General features: G+C 36.1%; 1 protein-coding gene across 1 annotated transcript; it reads right to left on the reverse strand.

The window, feature by feature from the left end:
- Window positions 1-794: 794 nt before the first annotated feature.
- On the reverse strand, window positions 795-22,721 carry LOC133879108 (uncharacterized). Its single transcript, XM_062317653.1, has 7 exons — window positions 22,135-22,721; window positions 18,599-18,698; window positions 10,284-10,349; window positions 5,830-5,944; window positions 2,914-2,996; window positions 1,998-2,059; window positions 795-1,406 (listed from the first exon to the last, which is right to left on the reverse strand). The coding sequence occupies exons 1-7, from the start codon at window positions 22,323-22,325 to the stop codon at window positions 1,292-1,294; spliced, it is 732 nt and encodes a 243-aa protein (XP_062173637.1). The 5' UTR covers window positions 22,326-22,721; the 3' UTR covers window positions 795-1,291.
- Between the last annotated feature and the right edge of the window lie 872 nt (window positions 22,722-23,593).

Consider the following 23,593-nt stretch of genomic DNA (forward strand, 5'->3'; position numbering starts at 1 on the left):
TAGATATATGTAGCTCCCTTCAATGGATTCTTTACCATAGAGGTCACTTTTCATTTCATGTAATTTCTTTTAGGATAGATGTTAACCAACCTACCAATATGCATTTGTGTGTGCATGTGTGTTTGAACAATAAAAGAAAAATAAGGAATCTGCAGTTTTTCATTAATAATAATATTTAAAAGAAATAAAGAAGAGTCTAGAGCATCTGTTGAAGTGTCTATATAAAAAGCAATAGCTAAAGAAAGAGAGTTCTATTTTAGTTCCCTTTGTTGGAGATGCTCTTATTTGTAAAGGATAGTAGTTGGAGGGGCTTAAGTGTGAGACTTTAAAGGTTGATGGTTTAAGTGGCTAAAGATGGTAATTTGGGGGGTGAACTGTAATTCCCCAAAAGGACAAAAAAGAAAAATTAAATACTACGCTTAAAAAAATTTAGATGAAAAGTATGGAAAGAGAGTGGCTAGAATGAATTAAAACCCTATTATTATATAGATTTGAGAACTACCAAAATTACCAAAATACACAACCATTTTAAGAGAAAAATGAAAAAAAGAAAAAAAAAAAGAAGAAAAAAAAAGAAGAGGACAGAGAAGAGAGAGAGAGAAATTGGAAGAAGCAAGCAGGAAACACCCACTCTTGGAGCACCATACTAACTGCTGCTTTGAAATTTCCCCACAAAATAAGAATTCAACAATTAAGTAAAAAAAATACTGAAACCCCTAATTGGATCCAAGCCACCATACCCAAACCACCTAATCCAAGACCAGGAAAAATGAAAAAGAAAAGAAAAGGGAGGATTTCCAAGTAAGCAAAATCAGAAGGTTACAAAGTAAATTGCAACCCAGCCTACTCATGTTCAGAGGCGATAAGCTGTAAGAAATTATTGGAGAGTAAAAGCACCAACTCCAACAGAAAAACATCAACCCAAATGACAATAATTTTACTCTTAATTAATTCCCTAATTTTTACCCAAATATAACAAAACAATCCTTATTCCCCAATTTCTGAACCACATCTAAGTAACAGTATACTATGCAAAATAATTTATAGAACCAAACAAGAAAACTTAACAAAGAAAAAACAAAGAGAATCTGACTTTCTGCACATAGAAACAATTGGGTCAGACATCTTTGAATTGATCATGGTCAACTTGGTAGAGAATTATTTCCTTGTTTGGATGTCAGGATTTCATTGAAAAATCCCAGTTGATGCAGGACGATCATCGGACAGAGAGGCTACAACATGACAACATGCCTTGGGAACATATGTAAATAAGGATGAGGCAGGTTAATGATTATTGCATTGGAAGGTTTGTGCGCCCAAGGATGGAGTTAGCCAGCTCTTCATTCATCTTCACTGGAAGTGGTGGCATTTGCTTCATTACTTCTGGCGTGTCATTCAAGCTCAAGCTGCATATAAGAAGATAAAAGCAAAGAATGAGCATTTGCTTGAGACCCAAAAAGTAGAGAAGAAAAAAGAAAAAAGAAAAAAGAAGATATAATGATCCCTGTTTCATGCAGGTTTTCTTTATATGACCAATTCAACAGCTATAAGTAGAGCCATGGCCAACCTATAAATTTGTGGTACCTTATGTTCTTCTAGCATTCAACATTCAGGAAGCAAAACCAAGTAGCATTACATAATGATGTGTCATTTAAATGTCTGTTCATAGATGATCAAGATGTTTTTGGCAAACGCAGATTAAGACGGCCACTAACATGTAGGTTGACCAAGACAACACCAATGATGGATGGGGTTATTCAACCTTTTGTATGCACGAGGCAAATGCTCTAATATTATTGAGAAGGCCAGTAGAATTGAAATCTTGGTGATGGCCATAAAATATCGACTGCATGAACATTTAGGCTAAATATATTCACATGTACAAGAAGAAAAATACTAGTATTCACATCCATATCAAACCATGCAGGAACCAGTGTAATAAGTGAAGAGAATATTAGAACATTTGAAGAAAACATTAAGCATGGCTTGCAACATACTCATTCATGATTTTGTGGATGTTATCGCGAGTTTGACAGAAGAGATTGATGTTGTCTGGTATCTGAAAACAAAAAATAAAATAAGCCCAATTCAGTTAGGTAATCACTATGAATGCACCCATGAGCAATAAAAAATATATATTACAAAAAAGAAGCACTCTGTTCAGAACTTATAAGTCCAACTGCTTGAATTATACACGATGTTATAAAGGTCAGCAGTGACATTTTAATTTTTGTACTATAGTAATTTTGCAGTAATTATGATTCATAAAATATAAAAAAGTTCAATACATTTGACATGCAAAGAAAAGAGGATATTACACCAAGTTATAAGCAATACTAGATAAAACTATAATATGAAACTTATTAACTAAATTGTTACTAGCAGTTATAAATGAACAGGCCCATTAACATTAATTAGCCATTCCTTTCCAGAAACTAAACTCTTTGAGTACAACACAACCTCTATTATAGTAAGCTGACCAATGGTTTACCTATTATTCACCTAAAACAAAGCAAAAATATGTTGTTCTATTTTTTAATAATTAATGAGGTTAGGTAGGGTGAGACAGGGTTGGGATTTGGGCCATCCAATGCGAAAAAATTTCAAATTCTGATCATATAAATAATGTTGGCCAAAAAAGATAATGATAATAAAACGAAAAAGTTATGTGGGAGGATATGGAGAAAATACGGCTAGATTATTTAAGATCCATTCAAGCATAAAAACTTAACATATCCTTCAATAGCAGCACACAACAGGTACTTCAAGGTCCTCAAGACAGGGCAACTAATTTACATCATCAATGAATAATGAAAAATTTGTAGCATTAATTTTTACTTTAGAGATGCTTTCAAAACTTGTGTAATAGTTAGGATAATGTAAATCAATAACCACATGGTGTAAGTTCTTAACCTGTAAAGATGAAAGGTTTGCAGAAATTTGATTTAAGGCCTGTGCATTTTGCTCAAGAAGCTCTCCTGTAGCACCACCAATAGCTGCAAACAGAAGAATTTGAATTTTCAATAAGGCTATGTTGTAGCAAATAAAATAAAAAAAAAAATAAAAATAAAAACTCTACTGCAAACTATGCTTGCCGTAAAGGAGGCCATACAAACTTTTATATTTTTATAAAGATGATTTGTTTGTTGAAAGAAAAAATCTCTGCTTAGAAACATTTTTTTGTTGGTAAGTAAATAAAAAAGTTTTTAGGTAATCAAAATAGCATAAAAACAAAAGCACAACCCAAGTACACAGGAAGTATACAAGAGACTAGAGAAACACCTAGTGTGTTAAACGCTTGGCATGTCAAAAAAGTATTAGGTTCTTGAGAACATATTACAACCTATTATTTGTATTACATTCTCCCTTTGAACATTTGGTGATCAAATGCTCAAGGACTCAACACTCAAGTCAATTTATGTTCGAATACTTGCTTGGATACAAAACAGGAAAAAAAATGAAAATAAAAAAGGCTTCAAACTCACTGGAAAAGGGAAAAAATGTGCACAGTTCTAAGAGTGTTGTGCATTTTAGGAAGAAACAAGAAAATAATTACCATTTTCATAAATGTTTTTACAATCCATGCTAAGAAAGAGTCATATATTTATATTCTTTACATAATATATTCACAACGATCTATGCATATAACTGTGTAGTTGTATTCATTATATATATATATATATAGAATTCGGAGTTGCCATATCCAACATGCATGTCTATATTGAAACACAATACTCATGTCACGTCCACGTCCAACATAGCTACCCTTATTCACCGCAAATGTTTCAGAAACCAGATCATTCCAAAAAAATAAGAGGTTGAAGGATTAGAGATTCAACCGCAGGGCCAATAGTGGTCTAACCGTGATGTCATAAATATTTAACTATTAATCTGTAAATATAGAAAATACTATAACTAAAACAGAAAAAAATGACATGCAGAAGCAAGTTACTAATATTCATGTAAAAAATTTGTCTCATGATATATGCCTATATTTATGGCTTGTAAAATTGTCGTATAATAAATATACATATTTATGACACATGTATGTCATCACATGTACAGTAAACAAAGAAAATTAGGAAGAAATATATTAAAAACCAGCATCACACTGGCATGATGGTCAGTGTGTCATTATCAGGAGCAGTTGGCAGTGGGTTCAATCCCCATTGCCATCTTATGTTTAGTTTTATTAAAGAAGCCCCAGTTGGGCTGGCGGATGGCATAACCCACTGACAGCAGATGGTTTCATGGGCTGACCGTTGGTCAAAGCTGGCCAAAGCGGTTATTAACCAAGAATGGTCCAATACCTGTGCCCAGACTGGAAAAGAGGCAAGTCCACAGTTTGACCAGCCGGTCTGGTCAGGGTTTTAAAAAACATTGTTCACCAGTATCCTAGCAAACTGTAATTTGGGACCACTCAATTCAAAACATGGCACACAATTCTTTCAATACCACAATGTTGGCAATCCAAATATGTATTCGTTTCGCAAGCCAACATAGAAAGTAATATTCAAATCTTGGACATAATTGATGGTTCAGTTTATGCATGGCAAAAAAGAGCATTGAAATGGTCTCAGCTCTTGAATATTCAAACAATAAAAATAAAGTAAAAAAAATAAAAAATGAAACAGTAATGAATTCCATTGAGTTTCCCTCACTTGATCGAACAGCCCAAAATTCAGTTATTTCAACTACAAATGATCTTTCAAATTGGTCAGCTTCTATATGGTACCAGTTGTTGCTTCATTGAATTTGCTTCATAATAGGCTCACAATTTGAAGTTGATCATTATATTTATGGACTGGTACCAAGATCTAGTCCTAGACAAGCAGACCTAATTTTAACTGTGGGTACAGTAACAATGAAAAAGGCTCATTCTTTAGTGAGATTATATGAACAAATGCATGAATCAAAATATGCTGTTGCTATGGGAGTATGTATAATTACAGGGGGGGATGTTCAGTACTAATTCTTATAGTACTGTTCGGGGAGTTGATAAGCTAATTCCTGTAGATATGTCTATTTGCCAGGCTGTCCACCTAAACCAGAAGCAGTTATAGATGCTCTAATAAAACTTCGTAAAAAACTATATCGAGAAATCTATGAAGATCGAAGTAGGTCTCAACAGGGGAGTCGGTGTTTTACTATCAGTCATAAAAAAAAGTCTTTATTTGTATTTCTTGTAGAAAGCCGGGCTATATTAGGAACATTTTAACTAGTTAGTTTGGCTCAACAAGTTAAGATCATACAAAAGTAAAAAAGATGAAGATTACAACTTAAAATTACCTTATCACACTCTAAGTCTAGTGAACTCATCTATATAAATTATAAATAAGTTCACCCACGTTGCTCCACATTGTGAGGTAAGTGGCGTATAACATTGACGTTGGGTGGCACCTTATTTTACAACTGCCAAGGAACGTGGATGGCAGTAAACACTGGAGTCTCACCATTTAAAAAAAAATAATAATAATATACTGAAATTTCATTAATCAAAGTTGTACAATGTTTTCTACAATATATATATATATATATATATATATATATATATAAAACATGCATTCCGGTCCGATATTGAGAATAGGATACAAATGCCAGCAAATAAAATGATGCAGTCATATGTTTAATAAATACTTATGATTTTGAGGTTGGATCACACTAGAGCATGACAGTAGAGAAGCCAATGGTTACAATGACATTCAGCTTAATATAGAAAAACTAAAGAAATGAGATTCGGGAAAAAAAAGCATTCGCAAAACAAGTAAATGATGCCATGCGGCTGCATTGAGAACTATACAAAAATCAGCAAAGTAGTATGTAACTGACCTTTGAGTGGAATGCCATCATCATTATCCATAGGGATAATAGGTGGAGGAAATGGGGGAACAGAGGGCCGTGCCGCAAAGTGAGACGACTTAGCTGAAGGATCATTGACTCTTTCCTAAGAAACAAAACCAAAAATATAACTTCAGAGCATCTGATCACTGAAGAAACAGGTACTCAACAGAAATGAAAAGCCAAAATATTGCACCATGATATACACATACATACAACCCTATTTTCACAGGATAATGCAAGACAGAAAAAGGCATGCTTTAAATAAGACCAGGAATTCAGACTCTTAAGCCTCACATCATTCGGGGTGGAAAGGAAAAAAACATTATAATCCTTAGGCTAGTGATAAAACAATTGTCAAGGTGGCATGTTGTCAAGAATACATTGTTCTAACCAAAAATTAACAGGAACACTAAAAAATAATTGCACCAATGCCATGAAAGATTAACTACCTACCAATTATCCTTCAATACACAGTTAAAGCTCTTTTAAAAATGGTAGCCGAGTTTTGGCGAGTTTTCATGCAAATTACATTAACAGTTAAGCATAATCACTACTACTTATCTAAACATGCAAAGATATTCCAATAAATATTCAGAGATGTGGTAAAATTCATTGAGTAACTATTTTGTCTCATACTGTTGCATTAGCCTGTGCTCAAGTGTATTAATTTTTTGGGCAAACTTTACTTAAACCCCCCCTGAACTTCCATTGCTTTTGCAATCACCCCTTTAAAGTTCAAAAACTCTCGATTTAGTGTATCCAAATTTTAAAAGTTTGCAATGTCTCCCCTCCGTTAGGATTTTCTGCTAAATCGTATCAGAGAACGTCAAAATTCCAAAAATGCCCATATTTTTTTTTAATTATTTAATTAGCGATAATTTGCAATTTTAAAATTTTTACAGGAGTATAAGGGACATTTTACCTCTTTACCGTATGATTTAACCCCAAACCCTAATGGAAGGGGAGACATTGCAAACTTTTTTTAAAATTTGGATACACTAAATTAAGAGTTTTTGAATTTTAAGTTTATGAACTTTAGGGGGTTGATTGCAAAAGCAACGAAAGTTCAGGAGGGGTTAAATGAAGTTTTTTCTAGTTTTTTTTAATATTTGTTCATCATTCAATTTGGGCTAAATCTGCTGCTATCTAAGAATGTAAGCTCTCAATATCTCAAGATCAAATAATGATGTCATATTCCCAAAGATAAAGTAGTCCACCAAGCAAAACTGGATCTGACGTAATGTCATGTTGATGTCATGTAGCAATAAATGACATGTTCATTCTACAACAGACACGGCTAAGATTATGGTATTACAACGTTTTCTCATAACCAGAGTTATTATTGTATTATGTTGTGTGCATGCATTTGTATGTTAGGATATGATTTAAGGCTCAAGATTGATATCAAAAGTACCATAACAAATGAAAGAAGCTGCTACAAAAATTACTAATGGTGAAATTTTCAAGCAAACAAAGGGGCTCAACATCAAAGTTTGATGCAAGAACCATGCATATCACTGAATAACATATCTGATGTACAAGGAAATGGTTTGAAAATTCTAACACAATTGTTCTCCTGTATACTTTTTGTATACGAGGGCTTTGCCATTTTCTTTTAATAAATTATTATTCATCAGAAGCCTTTGGGGTGGGGTTTCGGAAGAATATCAGGAAAGGGTATGAAACTTTTTTCAGCTTTACCAAATCTGAGATGGGGGCTGGTTCCAGGATTAGCTTTTAGCATAACCAGTGGTGTGGAGAAGCGGCTCTAAAGGTAGCTTTCCCGGTTTTATATTGTCTTACTTGTGTGAAGGACGCCTCTCATGCGGCTAATTTGGAGTTTTTGGACAGCTTCAACCAGTGGAACATGAGCTTCATTAGAACGGCACATGATTGGGAGGTAGATGTGTTTGCCTCTTTTCTCCAAGTGTTACATTCAATTAGAGTCAGAAAAGGATGTGTAGATCAGCTACGGTGGGCTCCCAAAAGAGGATGGTTCTAGGTCAAATCCTTCTATTGCTATCTGGCTTTCTCTGAAGGTAGCTGCATCCCCTAAAAGGGTGTATGACGGATTTGGACTCCTTCAAGGGTGGCCTTTTATGTGTGGTCGGCGTCTCTAGGCAAGATCCTTAACTTGGACAATCATAGGAGGCGACACGTCATCATGATAGACAGATGTTGCATGTGCAAGAGGAATGGGGAGTTTGTGGACCACCTTCTTCTTCATTGTGATGTGACTTCCGCTATTTTGAGTGTTTTTTTCAGTCGTTTTCGGATGTCCTGGGTTATGCTTAGACGTGTTGTTGATTTGTATGACTGCTGGGGGTCTTCTAGCAAGCCAAAGAGTACTGCGGTGTGAAAAATTATAACTACATGCCTCTTTTGGTGTTTACGAAGCGAAATGAATGATAGAAACTTTGAGGACAGGGAGAGGACTATGGGGAAAATATTATCTTCGTTCTTTGAAACTTTGTATCTTTGGACGGCGACGTACGTGTTTCCTCAATCGATTAGTTTTAGTGACTTCCTTGTTTGTTTTGCTCTTTCTAGTTAAATGGTTCATTTTGTATACTTCATGTATATTTAGAGGCGCCTTGCGCTTTCAATGAGATTGGTTATTACTTACAAAAAAAAAAACTATATATTATTCATCAAAAAAAATTCTAGCATAATTGCCAGCTTTTCTCAGCCCACAAAATTCTTAAATCACCACTTTTCTTAAAAGGTTAAGCTAATATAAAGAAGTAAATTTAATCAATACTTTAACACTAACCTTATGAGTGGGCTCAAACTTCATTTTTAATAGGTGAGGCCCAACACGTAGAATATTTAATTGAAAAGGTTAAATACGTTTTTGTCCCATGAGATTTAAAGACTTTATTTTTTGTCTCATGTGGTTCATTTCGTATCGCAGATGGTACCTCCGTCCAAAAATTGACGGAAGCTAACATGTGTCCTATACATAAATAACAATTTAAAACTAAAAAAAAAAAAAAACTTTTTAAAAAAATTCAAAAAATTAAAAGCTTTAATTTTTTATTTTTTCAAAAAACTTATTGGAAAAAAAAAAAAGAAAAAAAAAAGAGGGGTGCCTCAGCCACCCCCATGGCCGGTCTGGGGGTGGCTACCCTCAGACCAACCAGTCTAGGGTGGCCGAACCCACCCGCAGGCCAAACGGGCATGGCCGAGCTACCCTGAAGGCTATTGGGGGTGGTTTCGACTACCCCCATTTTGCTCTTTGGGGGTGGCCAAACCACCCTCAAACTGGCCATGGGGGTGGCTCAGTCACCCCTCCTTTTTTTTTCTTTTTTCACAAAGTTTTTTTTTTTAAAGCTTTTTTTTTTTTTTTTTTTTATGTTTTTATTTTTTTAAAATTATTTTTAGTTTTTAATTTTTATTTAGGAATAGGACACGTGTCAATTTCTTAGAGGTGTTGACGATGACTTTTCAATTTTTGAAATGAAGTTGGATGGAGGTATCAACTCGTCTTTAGCCATAAACGAGGTACCCTTTTCCGGTATTTTCTGAATCCTTATGTAAGGAATTACAAAAGAAATTCTTTCAACAAAGATGTGAATTAGGAAGGATTGGTCGACGAAATATGAACCAGAGACTGAATCTTGATATACCTCAGAACATTACATTTTTATTACCGCGAGATATATTGGCGGCTACGGATAATTCCTCTAACCAAAAGTTACAGCTACAAACTTCCAAGTTGACATGATTCACAAACAGAAACCGGATCTAGTTTTCATTGGTTTCCGATCCCCAGTTTGTGAGTCAATCCTCCCCGGACTTCGCCCCATTTCTTGTTGGCCCAGGCGCCCAAGCCAAGGCATTCTTAATTCCCTAGCCTTCGAGTTCATCACTAAGTTGGGGTCCTTCTCCAGGAATGGTTACCTTCCAAACAAAGAAAGACTTTTCGTAATCGTAATAATATAGCCCGAAGCGCGCTGGCTTTGCTCTACGATACAAAATTAACCACAGAGGACAAAAAATAAAATCTTTAAACCACAGGGGGGTCAAAAGTATTTAACCCTAATTGAAATGGAGAGTGAATTAACTAAGATAGGGTTCGAACTCAGGATCTCTGCTACGATATCATGGTAAATCACCACTTTCCTTCACAGCTTAAGCTCATAGGAAGAGGTAAATTTAATCATTTAATCAACACTTTAATAAAAAAATTTGGTCATACTTCCTCTTGAGGGAAGAGAGAGGGGTAGAAAGAGAGAGAGAGAGAGAGAGAGAGAGATTAGCTCATTTTCAATGCATGATGTGCAGAAAATTTTATCTATATAAAGGACATTAGTTAAGGGAACCAATCAGCATGAATCAAACACATATTCAACTCTCCACATGTACAACCAAATTAGAATCTTCAAGAGATTAATTGAGAAAATATCGTATAAAGGCACAAAAAAACCTGCAAAACATACCTTTTTATCTCTGTTTTTCCTTGTTAAATTGTGTTCTTCCTTCCTTCTCTTGCTATTTTCTTTTTTCTGAGAAAATAAAAAGAATCAATCATAAAATATGACTTCATAAATAAATATATACACACGCGCGCACACATTTTTTATAAGTAATTCAAACTTTATATCAAACAAAAAAGAACAAGCACAGAGGTGTATCCTCTCAGCAGGTTACAAATGGAAATTCTAAAAGCAATAAAATCCAAGAAACCCAAAGAACAAATCACAATGAATGCTAACTATAACACACAGCCAACCATGAAAATCATAGAGATGAATCAAAGCAAGTGCCTATTAAACTCTACGCCATTAACTGTGCTGTTATTCCTCTCCCGCCAAAATGTCCACATAATACTGAGTGAGACTGCACCCCAAATCACATCACTCTCATGATAACCATATCTTTTTTTCCAACCTATCAGCCTCCCAACAGCTCTGGGCATCACCCAATGCATCCCGTAATGATAATGCTAATGACCACAATTTGCTCTGCCACTTCATGATGTAGGAGGAGATGATCTCCAATCTCACAACTACTTGCACATATATCACCAATCAACAATAATTTCACCATTTGCCCAAGATTGTCGACTGTCAAAATTCTATCCAAAGTAGCTGTCCATCCAAAAAAATGCTACCTGTCATAGTATCTTCACACAACAAATGCTCTTGAAGAGAATCCTCAATTTGTAAACCATCTAAGAGCCATTACAAACGGTTATAGTACACAATAAATATAGCCCTTCCCATACCAAATCCCTCTTTGTCCATGGATTGAACTCAAGAACTCCCCTTTACTAAAAAGGAAGAGGTACCAATAGGTTACAAGGGGCTGATTTGAGATTAAAATCCATTAAATGAGCAAATAAGTAAAATCAAGAAATAAGTTTTCAACATCTGTAATTACTAGTTCAAAAGGCACAATATAATAGTGATATAAGTCAACATAAAAACAATCACTTTCTAATTGGTATACTTACTGAAAAGATTATGATAAGATACTTATAGTGGGCTGTCTTAGGTATGGCCCTAATGCTGATTCTGACAAACATTATATGTGGAAGAAGCTATCTGGGGTCTTCAGTTAATGGGAAGTTCCTTGGTGCATAGGAGGAAATTTCAATATTACCCGTTTCCTGAATGAAAGAGTTAGGGCGTCACAATTAACCTCTGCAATGTAGGAATCTCATATTTCATTTCAGAGTAGAGGTTGATAGATATTCTGTTAGCTGGAGGTTCTTTCACATGGTCTAATAACCAAGGCCCCTCCTCTATATCTAGGCTTGATACATTCCTCGTTTCTTCGCATTGGGAAGAGCATTTCCTATACTTGATCCACCAAAGTCTTTTTCATCCCTTATCAGATCATTTTCTCATCATGCTTGATAGCAGAGGTATGACCAGAGGTACAAGCTCCTTTAAATTTGAGAACATGTGGCTGAAAGCATAAGGTTTTGTAGATCTGGTGAATCAAAGGTGGATTCATATCAGTACTTCGGCACTCCTAGTTATGTTTTAGCTAATAAACTAAAACATCTAACCTTGAATCGAAACATTGGAATAAGGAGGTCTTCGGAAATGTGGAAGTAGGAAGAAGTCCTTGTTGGAGGAGATACAGGCTCTTGATGGTTTAGAACACAAGAGGTTCATGAGAGCTAAGGCCAAAACAGATTTGGAGAATGTTCCCTTATGCAATAAATTAGCTGGAAGCAGAAATTTAGGGCAATTTGGTTAAAAGGAGATCATAGCACAAGATTTTCCATTGCCTTGCTAATTCTCACAAAAGAAACAACTTTATCTCTGATCTTTGCATTGACCGTAGTGTTACTTCCAATCAAAAGGTGATCAAAGATACAATCACTCGCTACTTCAAGAACCTTTTTACCGAAACAACTCTTTGGCACCCCATATTAGATGGCTTGGAGTTCCCCTGTTTAGATTCTGTAGAAGCAGATTGGCTAGAGAGACCGTTTCAAGAGGAGGAAGTTCTTCGGGTATTGCTTAATATTGATGGTGACAAAGCGCCACGCCCTAATGACTTCTATTGCTTTTTTTCCGATCTTGCTGGGGGCTATAATGAAGGATGATCTCATGCGACTCTTTCATAACTTCCATGGGCATTGGATGTTCAAGACGAGCCTCAATGCCACCTTTATTGCTCTCATTCCCAAGAAGACCGAACAAGTGGAAGTTAGGGATTTCAAATCGATTTTAACTAGGTGGGGGAGTGTTTATAAAATCATGGCAAAAGTACTTGCTATTAGACTGAAATAGGAGTAAGGAGCGCTTATTTCAAACAATCATAATGTTTTTATAGGGAGGAGACAAATTCTTGACTCAATTCTTATAGCTAACGTATGCTTGGACAGCATGCTAAGATTGGGAAATCCAGGCGCTATTTGAAAGCTGGACCTGGAAAAGGCTTACGACCATATCAACGGGAAGTTCCTTTCCTACCTTATGAGTCGTTTTGGTTTTGGTTCTAAATGGAGGAAATGGATTTCTCCTTTTATTTCCACGGCCCACATTTCCATCTTGATTAACGGTAACACACATGGTTTCATAGGTAGTTCTCGGGACCTCCAAGGGGATCCTCTCTCGCCCCTTCTTTTCGTGATTGTCATGGACGTACTTATTAAGATGTTCTCTAGACCAACAGTTGGGGGTTATTGTTTAGGTTTTCAGGTATGCATCAATAACATCACCCCCTGGAAATATCCCACCTTCTGTTCGCAAACGATACACTTAATTATGTATGATGCAGATTGAAATCAAATACGCAATTAGGGTCACATTCTCCTCCTTTTCTTTGAGGTTATTTCAGGCTTGAAGGTAAACATCCAAAAATCTAAGTTAGCAGCAATAGAGGAGGTACCACATAAGGAAGAGCTAGCCGATATTCTCAATTGTAGCATCTCGCCACTTCCCTTGAAATATTTTGGGTCTCTCTCTAGGTGCTTCTTTTAAATAAAAAACCATTTGGGATGTAGTAGTCGAGAAACTGGAAAAAAAAAGGTTGGCTAGTTGGAAGAAGATCTACTTGTCTAAAGGAGGATGCCTTTAATCTTATCAAGAGCACCCTATCCAGTCTACTTACGTATTTCTTATTACTCTTCCCATACCAACAGGCATTGGTAGGAGATTGGAGTGTCTTCAAAGAGACTTTCTTTGGAATGGTCCATGCAAGGAGTCCAAGTTCCACAAGGTAAATTGGAAGACTATTTGCTCCCCAATCCCTAGAGGAGGGTTGGGGGCTTAAAAATCACATGTTGTTCAATAAAGTTCTTCTTGGTAAATGGCTACGGAGGTTCGTGCAAGAGGAGAATTCTTTATAGAGACATGTGATTGTTGAGAAGTATGAGGTTCAAAGAAGGGTTTGGTGTTCAGAGGAAGCTCGAGAGCCTTACAGGGGGTGTCATTGGAAGAATATTCGAAACGGTTGGGGGTCTTTCTCCAACCTTGTGTTCTTCAAGGTTGGGGACGAATCCTACATTCGCTTTTGGCATGATCTGTGGTGCGAAGAAGTGGCTATGAAGTACTCATTCCAACAAAGAGGCCTTGGCGTCAGACTAAATGTTTTCCTCTGGCTCCTTTATCCACTAGAACCCGAGCTTCATTAGGGCAGTCCAAGATTGTGAGTTGGAATCCGTTGACTCCCTTCTCAATCTCTATTACAATCCCCGAAAACCTATCCGGAAGAGGTGCATAGTATGTTGTAGACCCCAGCTAGCAAACATTGTTTCAAATTGAGGAGCTATTATAAAATGTTACAAACTGAAGAGCATTATTCGTTCCCCTAAAAAAAAATTTGGAAGGTTAAGGCCCCTCCCTGCATTGCTTTCTTCTTATGGACGGTAGCAAAGGGTAGAATCCTCATGGTTGATAATCTAAGGTGGGGTTTCTCTATTGCCAACTGGTGTTGCCTATGCAAAAAGAATGAGGAGTTTGTTCACGTTCTCATTCATTGGGAGTACATTAGTGATCTTTGGCAGTTGGTTCTCAACTTATTCGGGTTGGGTTTTGTGGGCTATGCCTTGCAACATCCTAGAACTACTTCATTGTTGGAAGATCTAGGGGCAAGGACATCCCAAAGGAGCCATCTAGAAATTTATTCCTGCTTTATTAATGTGGAACACTTTAAGACAGAGGATCAACATCTTTTTTAGGACTGCCAATCCAACATACTTTCTTTAAAAGCCTCCTTTTTTTAGATCTTTTTTAGATTGGGTGGTTTACTGATGCATGATAAAAAAATAGAAAAAAATAAAAAATAAAATAAAAAAAATTAATTGGGTCTTTTAGTTTTATTTAGGTTATTAGTATTTAATTTTATATTTTAAGAGTCTTGTGTTATTTTGTAATTCAATAATGGGCTTGGCCCAAAGTCAGTCAAATTAGGGTTAGGGTTTTGTTAGTGTCTATTTAAGTGTCCTTTTGTACTCCAATGGAGACAGATTGGAATGGATGAATAAACAGATTTTGGTTCTTTGAGAGTTGTGACTACTCTTCTCTTGTGGTGAGACACCATTCTCTTGGTGTGACGCCAGATTTCTCTGTCTGGTGAGGCACTAATCATTTATCTTTTATGTTCTTGATACGTGTTGCGTCAATTTTGGTATCAAAGCCGAAGTTCCTAACAACCCCACAAATTTTGTTTCACGATGTACACCAATAATGGCCGCAATCATACGAAAACACTCAACTCACCCAACAACAACGAGATGTTTTGCTCCTTCATATTGTGAACCAGTTACGCCATTGCAACAGGCGCATGGATGATTTATTTCATCACCTCTCTGTCCGAAAATCTCCATCTCAAATCAAGAATCCATTAGACTGGTAAACATCCCCCACAAATTCCACAATCATTCCACAACCACATATAAACACCAAAATTCATATTTCCCAATCGTTCCACAACCCCCAATCCAAACACAACAACCAAATACCCAATCCCAAAAGGAAACCAATCAGAAAATACCAGTCATTGCACCCCCTTCTGGCCTTCTTTGCCATCAGCAACCCAGCAACTGTCGTCCCACACTTAGCCCAACAACACTGCTCCAAGTTACAGCAGCAAGCAACCCACCGCTCAGCTCTCTCAAAACAGCTCGGGTCTATTGAACTCACTACCTTTTTTGTTTTGATAAATAATAAAGTTTTATTAAAAAAGCATAAGGCGCCCCTAAGTACACATGAACAACCAAAGCATTCCACAAAAAGAAGGAAACCAAACAAACCCTCAAAAAACAAAATCCCTCAAACCCGAAACCTCAAGAAGCACTCCCCGCTACCTTGCCTTTCCAATGCCGAGTGGACGCGCTTGCATCACTGTAATCCACTGAACTCACTATCACTGCTTCCGACATCATTTCACGGCAGCAAATTGTTTGTCAATCCCAGATGATTCAGCACAGTACAATTGCAGCAAGCGCCATAGCAATCCCATTAGTGATGCAGCCTCTGTAGGAAACTACGAGTACGAAATACCCCCAATCAATGACGAAGCCAGTTCGAAGATATCATGCTTTGTGGTTCATAAAAGCGTATTCTCAGCAACCCAGTTCAAGAAGTCTGTTTTGTGGTTCAAAAAAAAAAAAAACTTTGGCTTATGAAGAAGTCAACGGGTCAACTTAAATTAGATGCTACCTACGTGGTGATCTTTTTAAAGATTTGAAAGCTTGCCTTGAACCCAAAGCCAGCTTACATGGTGACGTGGTAAGCTTATTAGAGCATATTCGTCATTTTTTTTTAATAAAAAAAAAAAAAAAAAAAAAAAAAAAAAAAAAGCGCCTACTTGAAGAGCATTTATTTTCTACCTTTCTAAACTCAAGGACGAGTTTTTTCGAAGAATGAAAGAATGATGCAGGATGAAAAATAAATAATCGGGTGTTTTAGTTTTATTTAAATTATTAGTTTTATCTAGTTTATTAGTATTTAATTTTATATTTTAAGAGTTGATGTTATTTTGTAATTCAATAATGGACTTGGCCCAAATTTAGTCAAATTAAGGTTAGGGTTTTGTCAGTGTCTATTTAAGTGTTCTTTGAGAGTTGTGATTACTCTTTCTTGTGGTGAGATACCATTTTCCTGGTGTGACGCCAGATTGCTCTGTTAGGTGAGACGCGAATCGTTTATCTTTTTTGTTCTTTATCCGTGCTGTGTCGTGTACATTTTCTAACTTCTCCTCTTCAAATAAGGTAGATTTGGTTAATTTTTTAGATTGTAGAAGCTTATAGGGTGTTGGCTCTCTTGTACACTTTTTGTGTATGAAGGATTTTGCCATTTTCTTTCAATAAAATTATTATTCATAAAAAAAATTAAAAAAAAAAAAACTTCACGTTTTTACCAAATTCTAAGTAGATATATGTAGCTCCCTTCAATGGATTCTTTACCATAGAGGTCACTTTTCATTTCAGGTAATTTCTTTTAGAATAGATGTTAACCAACCTACCAATATGCATATGTATGTTTGTGCGTGTGTTTGAACAATAAAAGAAAATAAGGAATCTGCAGTTTATCATTAGGCAAAGCTTACTAGCTGTGCATAAGAATAAAAAGTCTCACAACCAGATCAGAGGCCTAAAGTATAACCATTTACCAAGCAAAGCTGATGCCAAATCACATCCACACAAAAAAATACCATTAGACTGAGAAAGGAAAGTAACTCTACCACTCTCAGAACAGCATACATAAGAAGATAGACATTCCAATGTTCAGACAACCTCCTGTCCTCTCATTTTAGTGTGAATATTATTTTCCCGTCATATCACTAAACACTTGCATGCTAATCTAATGCAGAAGCGCCTTGGGATCCAGCCTAAAGTAGATTATTTGGTGGCCTCCGGTAGTATAAGTTGTGATTTTAGAGCTTTAACAGTGGAGAGAGGATATTAGGCTCATATAAATGGATAGGATCAATTGAAGGTCTGATGGGCATAAGGCTGTGGGAAATTAATATCTATGAGGTAAAAATAATCTATTAGCAGCCATCTGACAGGCGAGGCAGGTTAATAATGGGCAAATTGATGGCTAAAGGACAACCTTGGGGGTCTAGGGTCTAAAAGTTCTGAAGAAGAGGAGATGGGTTAGGGATTTGACAATGTAAACTGTCAAAGGCTGAAAACAGTAACATGAAAGCAGTGAAATTAATGGGATTGTGGTTTTAGGTTGCTAGAGTTTACTGATTGATTAAGCAAGGTTCAGACTTGTCAGTGTAGAGCTTTAGAGGTCAAGAGAGGTAATAAAGGTCTAGTTGCAGGTCTAATGAATGGTCAAAAAGCGTGGAATGTTAAAGGAGCAAAGAAGAAGAAGAAGACACAGAGAGAGAGGGGAAGAGAGAGAGAGAGAGAGAGAGTAGCGACAAAATCACAAGCCAAAGCTTCAACCTCTAAATTTTGTCACTAGGTCTCTCGTCTCGTGTTTTTATCAGTGTTGTGCTATATATCAGAATGATTCGAAGGAACTCTTAACTCATTTGGGAGAGAATCTCAATCAATCTTTTCTAGGATTCCTTCTTCATTCTCTTTAGATTAAGTTGCTCCAGCCACCCTCAACTAAAATCTGCCAAAGAAAGCTCTAGCCATGGGATCCAAGAAACTTCTTGCTCCCACCAGCTGGCTCATGGAAATATTTCAGAATGCAGGTAGAGATATGACCCTCTATATATTAGAAAACCCTAAGAAAACCTAATTTAACCCCTCAGATTCAAATAGTCCAAGCTGTACATTAAACCCTGATAATAACAAAACTAAATCTAAAAACTAATACGAACCAAACGACTATCATGGACACTAAAGCCAACCAAACAGCTCCTTAATTGGTTTGAGCATTTCAATTTGCGCAAGGCCCAAACTCTTGGTTGATCACCCACCAAAGATGGCTCACTCGCTATAAGATATGTGTGCACACATCTAGATAGCCTAGCAATAATTAAAAGATCCATTGAACCTAGCACATGTCAAAGAAAAAATTGGCTAAAAGATGTATGCCTACCCATAAGTTTATTTTTTCTTTTAATATTTACAGCGGGGTGTCCCCAACCAATATTAGTTGACCAATCCCCTATGCATGCATAGGCCATTGCAGCCAACATGACTACTCTTGCAGGTTATAAACTGGCTATTTAACTAAAGCATCTGACTTTTTCAGCAATTCTAATGGCATTAGGGGTTGAGGCCCTGTTCTAGGTATTCTATTGTAGCACATTTATTTTCAGTACACTAATTTGATGATTATTGATAAAAGAAGTGAGTGAGAAGAATAGTAGTAGAGCTTACAGTCATCCATCTGCAACGCAATGCCACATCCCGGACTGTCTTATTTTGGAGTGTCATAGCTATCTTGGCATAACGAATTATGTTTGATTCTGACTTATGGCTGCAAGGTAAATACCAAAAACATATGATTTGGATGAACAAAATCATGCATGAACAAATTAACATGGAAAATATATTAAAGACCAAAGATTTAGTGCCTGGCTGAGATTAAAGACCAAAATATACTTTCAAAATTAACTTTTCCATGGTTGCAATCATAAGCAAGATATTAGGTATTGATGTTGACAGAGATATTGACACTATGTTAGGGAGTTTAGAAGAGATAGGAGTGAAAGATAAATGCATCCTAGGAAGAGGAGAGGAGAGGAACAGTGCATTTTTTTTCTCTACATTAGATAATGGTTCGTCATCCTATTTTCATTTTTCCACATGCATGTATTTTTTTTTTTATGAATAATAATTTTATTGAAAGAAAAGGGTACCGGAAATACAGAAACAAAGAAATTCCACGGTCAAACTACCAAAAAATAGAATGGGCTAAAAATAACCTAAATGCTTCACTTTGTTTTTTAGCCCTTGTACACGAATAGTATACAAGAGAGCCAATCATCCTATAGGCAGGGGCGGACCTGCATAAGGGCCGGGGGGGGGGCCCTAGCCCCCCCAAGTCCCAAAATTTTCCCAAAAAAAAAAAAAAAAAAAAAAAAAAAAAAAAAAAAAAATTAATTTTACCCCCTAATTTTTTAATTTTTTTAGTTTTGTCCCCTCAATTTTTTTTTTTTTCAATTTGGCCCCTCCATTTTTACAAGCCTGGGTCCGCCAATGCCTATAGGCTTCTACCAGATCCGATGAGGAAAAGTTAGGAACATATACAACAGCCCAATCCAAAGAGGATTTTAGAGGAAGCTCATTGGATTCGAAGTCCTCTAAGAGATGTCGATTCCTTTCTCTCCAAATGCCTCACTACGAAAGCAAGAATAACTTTTCAGATTGCCTATATAGGATGTCCCTGCCCTTGGATCTTCCAACAATAAAGCAACTCTAGGATGTTGCAAGGCATCGCCCATGAAACCCTGAATAAGTTGAGAACCAATTGATAGAGATATTTCCAGCTCCCAATACCTTGCCGCATGCATGCCTGTCGATAATAGATTTTTTACTTTTCTTTTCTTTTTCTCTTGTTCCTTTGTTTTAAGCAAACTACTAATTATTGACGAATATAAAAGCAACAAATATACCACAACCTAGATGTGACCATGACAAATAAATTCTCATAAATCATGATTTCTCTGCTCGTTGAGTATAGTCTTTTTAAATTTTCTTCCATACATCTCGTAGTACAGGGCAAGATACAAGGCTCCAACTGATAAAAAGTCAATAGCAACATTCTACAAAATATTAGTAAAATCTCAAATGTCATGATTAAAAAATAAGATCATCTCAGAATGTGGCGATTTGCAAGATCTCATGCCAATATGTTAGCAGATTTTACAGAAAATTATAGAAAAACTAAATCTTCGGGATTCAGTAGATTTATCTTTGCAAAGAAAAATTTGATACATGGAAGATGAAGAAGACAACTTGCAGTTTTCTGCAATTAACAACTTCGTTTTTTTACCTAAGGAATAAAAAGGGAAAAGTGGAGAAAGAATAAAACAACATACTCAGTACCTGATAGTCTGTCAGGTAGGAACAAAGAACAAGATATATAATCCCATTTCAATTTTTTTTTTTTTTTTTTTTTTTTTTTTTTTTTCTATCTGACTAGTATGCCTGGAGTAGTGTGTCCCTATGAGGTTAGTGATTAATAAATCCCATCAATGAAGATCAGGATCACATACAAGTACAGCAGAGAAACTGTCACCAGTAGCAATTACATTTCCATTTCTTCAGATCTCAGAAGGCCAATGAGAATTGAAATGTAGATACCCAACCAATATCAACCACTATGTGGCACCAATTTGGATGATTAATATAAAAGTGGCCATTTGTAGCTGAACTCAATGAATTATGAAAATTTATAAATACAATTTTTTTTTTTTTTAATAACGAGAAACCCCTCAAAGACAAGGCCACTTCGTGTACCCACTCATGAAAAGTTATAAATACTAGTGCTATACATAATAGGTAACATATAAGAATAGATGCCAAATAACAGATAAGGTATGGCATTTAACGCAACAAAACTACAAAAGGAAGTCAACCTTCTCTCACTTATGCATGGACATAATAACATTTTACTTTCAACCTTTTAATCAACCACTGAACTATAAATCATTTCAGTATAACTTTTTACTAGCCATATATATCAAAACAGCATACCATTAAAGGCTTTGACCATGCACCCCAAGATTAATCTGCATTCCCCTCTAATATATCATTCAAAGCACAAGACATACGTCAAACTTTTCCAACTCTGGGAGACAGACTCTACAGAATTAGTAAAGTTTGACTATACAGAGCACAAAACTAGTGACAATTAGCAAAAGCCAGCATGGATATATATACTTAGAGAAAAAGAAATCCCATTTCAATGAAATATCCAACAAGAACTCGTCATTTACTAGAAGTTTTAAGAACCCCGATTTTTTTTTTTCTTTGGCATTAGGCTTTACACTGGAAAATCTACCATCCATATAATGATTTCTAATCTAAATTTTCAGTTCTTCTGCTAAAAGGGAACACACAAAAAAAAAAAGAAAAAAGAAAAAAAAAAGACCAAGTTCCTACAGTTTCTTAGCAACCAAAGCAAGCCTTTAAAAGAACTCACAAATGCTTCATCAGGTTAAACAAATTACAATTAATAACTTTCAACTGACCAATAACCCAAGAAGGAACTCTAAACCACTAAATAGTAAAATGGAAAGTTCAACAAAAAAAAAGTCAAATTTTATTTAAAAACTCAAATCAAAATTGAATTTTGAACGGCATACACTAAATATACTCCTGGTTAGTAACACTATTACAGGAGCAAAATTTTCAAAAACCTAAGAAACAACCCAAAATCCATCATAGTTCTCAAGAAAAAAACAGTGGAATTCAGCATACAAGAACCTCAAATAACCCAACAAAAACAATACCAATCACAAACCAAAATCCAATCAAAATTCTCAAAACCGACTGAATCAAACCTAAAAGAACCCCAATCAGAATAATGCTACTATTTACACTCATTTATCACACTTCTTTCACATCAGTTAACTTGGCGTACTTTAAGTATTTTCTCATGTTATTCACTTAAAAAAGAACAACGTCATCCTGTGTGAAATAGGTAGGATAAATAGATGTGAAGAATAGCATTACTCCTTCAAATAACCCAACAGAAGGCCAAATTAGCACTCATAAAGCATAATCCAATCACAAATCCCGAAATCCAATTGAACAATAGCTACAAGAACCTCAAACAGCCTAACAAAAACTCAAATTACCACTAACAACCTAAAATCCAATCACAATTCCCAAACCCCAATTGCAGTAAACCTACAAGAAAACTTCAAATAATCCAACAATAACCCAAATTGCTAATCCATACTCACTTTGAGAGCCCTTCTTCGAGCGTGGCCTGCTCCTCCACAGTCCAGTCCAAGGAGAGACCTGGGTTGTGCTTCATGGCGTGGTTCTCCGGCGGCGCCCCTGAATTCCCGTTACTCGGGTTCCCTCCGGCGGCCACGTGACCGTTGAACGAAGACGACGACGCCTCTTGATGGTTCCCGGACGGGTTAGCCATCAATATCCAAAGTACAAACCCCAATATTCAATTCCCAACCCAAATCCCAGCAAAACCCAGTTCCCAGAAACTCAGAAATGACCGTTGGTTCCCGCCAATTAGATTCTCCCGCCACGAAATACCAAGAACCCAGATAGAAAATTAATTGAAAAATCAAAGATTGCGTCAGAGTCAGAAGATAAAGAGATTAAATACACAGACACCGGAAAATATATATATTATATAGAAATATGAGACTGAAGGGAGCTCTACGAGAAAGGAATTATTGAATACTGATTATACTGTGGAGAGAGAGAGAGAGAGAGAGAGAGAGAGAAGGATTTGTACGGAAATCAGAGGGAGGGTTTTGAAGTTTGAAGATGTAGTCGTATTGTACTTGAATTAATATTCTTAACCTTTTTTTTTTCTTTTTTCTGGCCTTTTAGGAATTACTTCCTTTTTCTATTCTCTCTCTGCAACTTGTTACCTCACCGCATAAGGAAATCTTTGTACTGGGCCGTCTGGGCGCAAATGAAATGACCGTTTGGTCCTTTGATTCAATACATTTTACATTTCATCCATGAGATTGAGAAGGAATATTCCACCAAACATCTAAATAAAAAAGAATTCTATTTACAAATCTAAATAAAAATAACTAAAGACGATGATCTTTTTAACACGGGAGAAGTACATATTTTTTTAATAACTAAAGATGATGATCTTTAAAAATACATGTCAATTTATTAAGCTGATTTGTGAGAATTGAGTACAAACAGTTTATAGCTAATTTCTATCCCTCTCTCCTTATCTTTGTTTCTTTTTTAACGTTAATATAAAAGTAAATTTCCAATGCTCAATTATATATATATATATATATGAGTCTAAATAGTATTAGATGGGCAAATGACATTTTTTTCTACTTTTAGAATCTAGACAATTAACCCTCGCTTTCTGGGTTGGCCTTTCGGCACCCTTTTTATGACCAGTACTGTAATGGTGCACCAAGTTCTGGGTGGAAAAAGCTAAAGGTGGAGTTAGAGCCATAAATTCAACCACAAAGAGGAAAAAACAAAGAACAAGCTACAATAATAATAGTTAGTGAGGAATCTCTTTGCGATAAAGAGACAAAGGGGTTTGCAAATTTAACATGGGCAATCCCCACTTGTAAAGGAGCAAGTAAAAGTAGTTGTGACTTCATTTCCAGCTTCTCTCCAAGTTTTACGTTCTCCCATATCTCAAACTAGAAATTCTCCCTCCCCCCTCCTCTTTCCTAGTGGGAGCCCCCCCAC

Source organism: Alnus glutinosa, chromosome 1 (assembly GCF_958979055.1).
Source record: "Alnus glutinosa chromosome 1, dhAlnGlut1.1, whole genome shotgun sequence".
In the NCBI taxonomy this organism is placed as follows: Eukaryota; Viridiplantae; Streptophyta; class Magnoliopsida; order Fagales; family Betulaceae; genus Alnus; species Alnus glutinosa.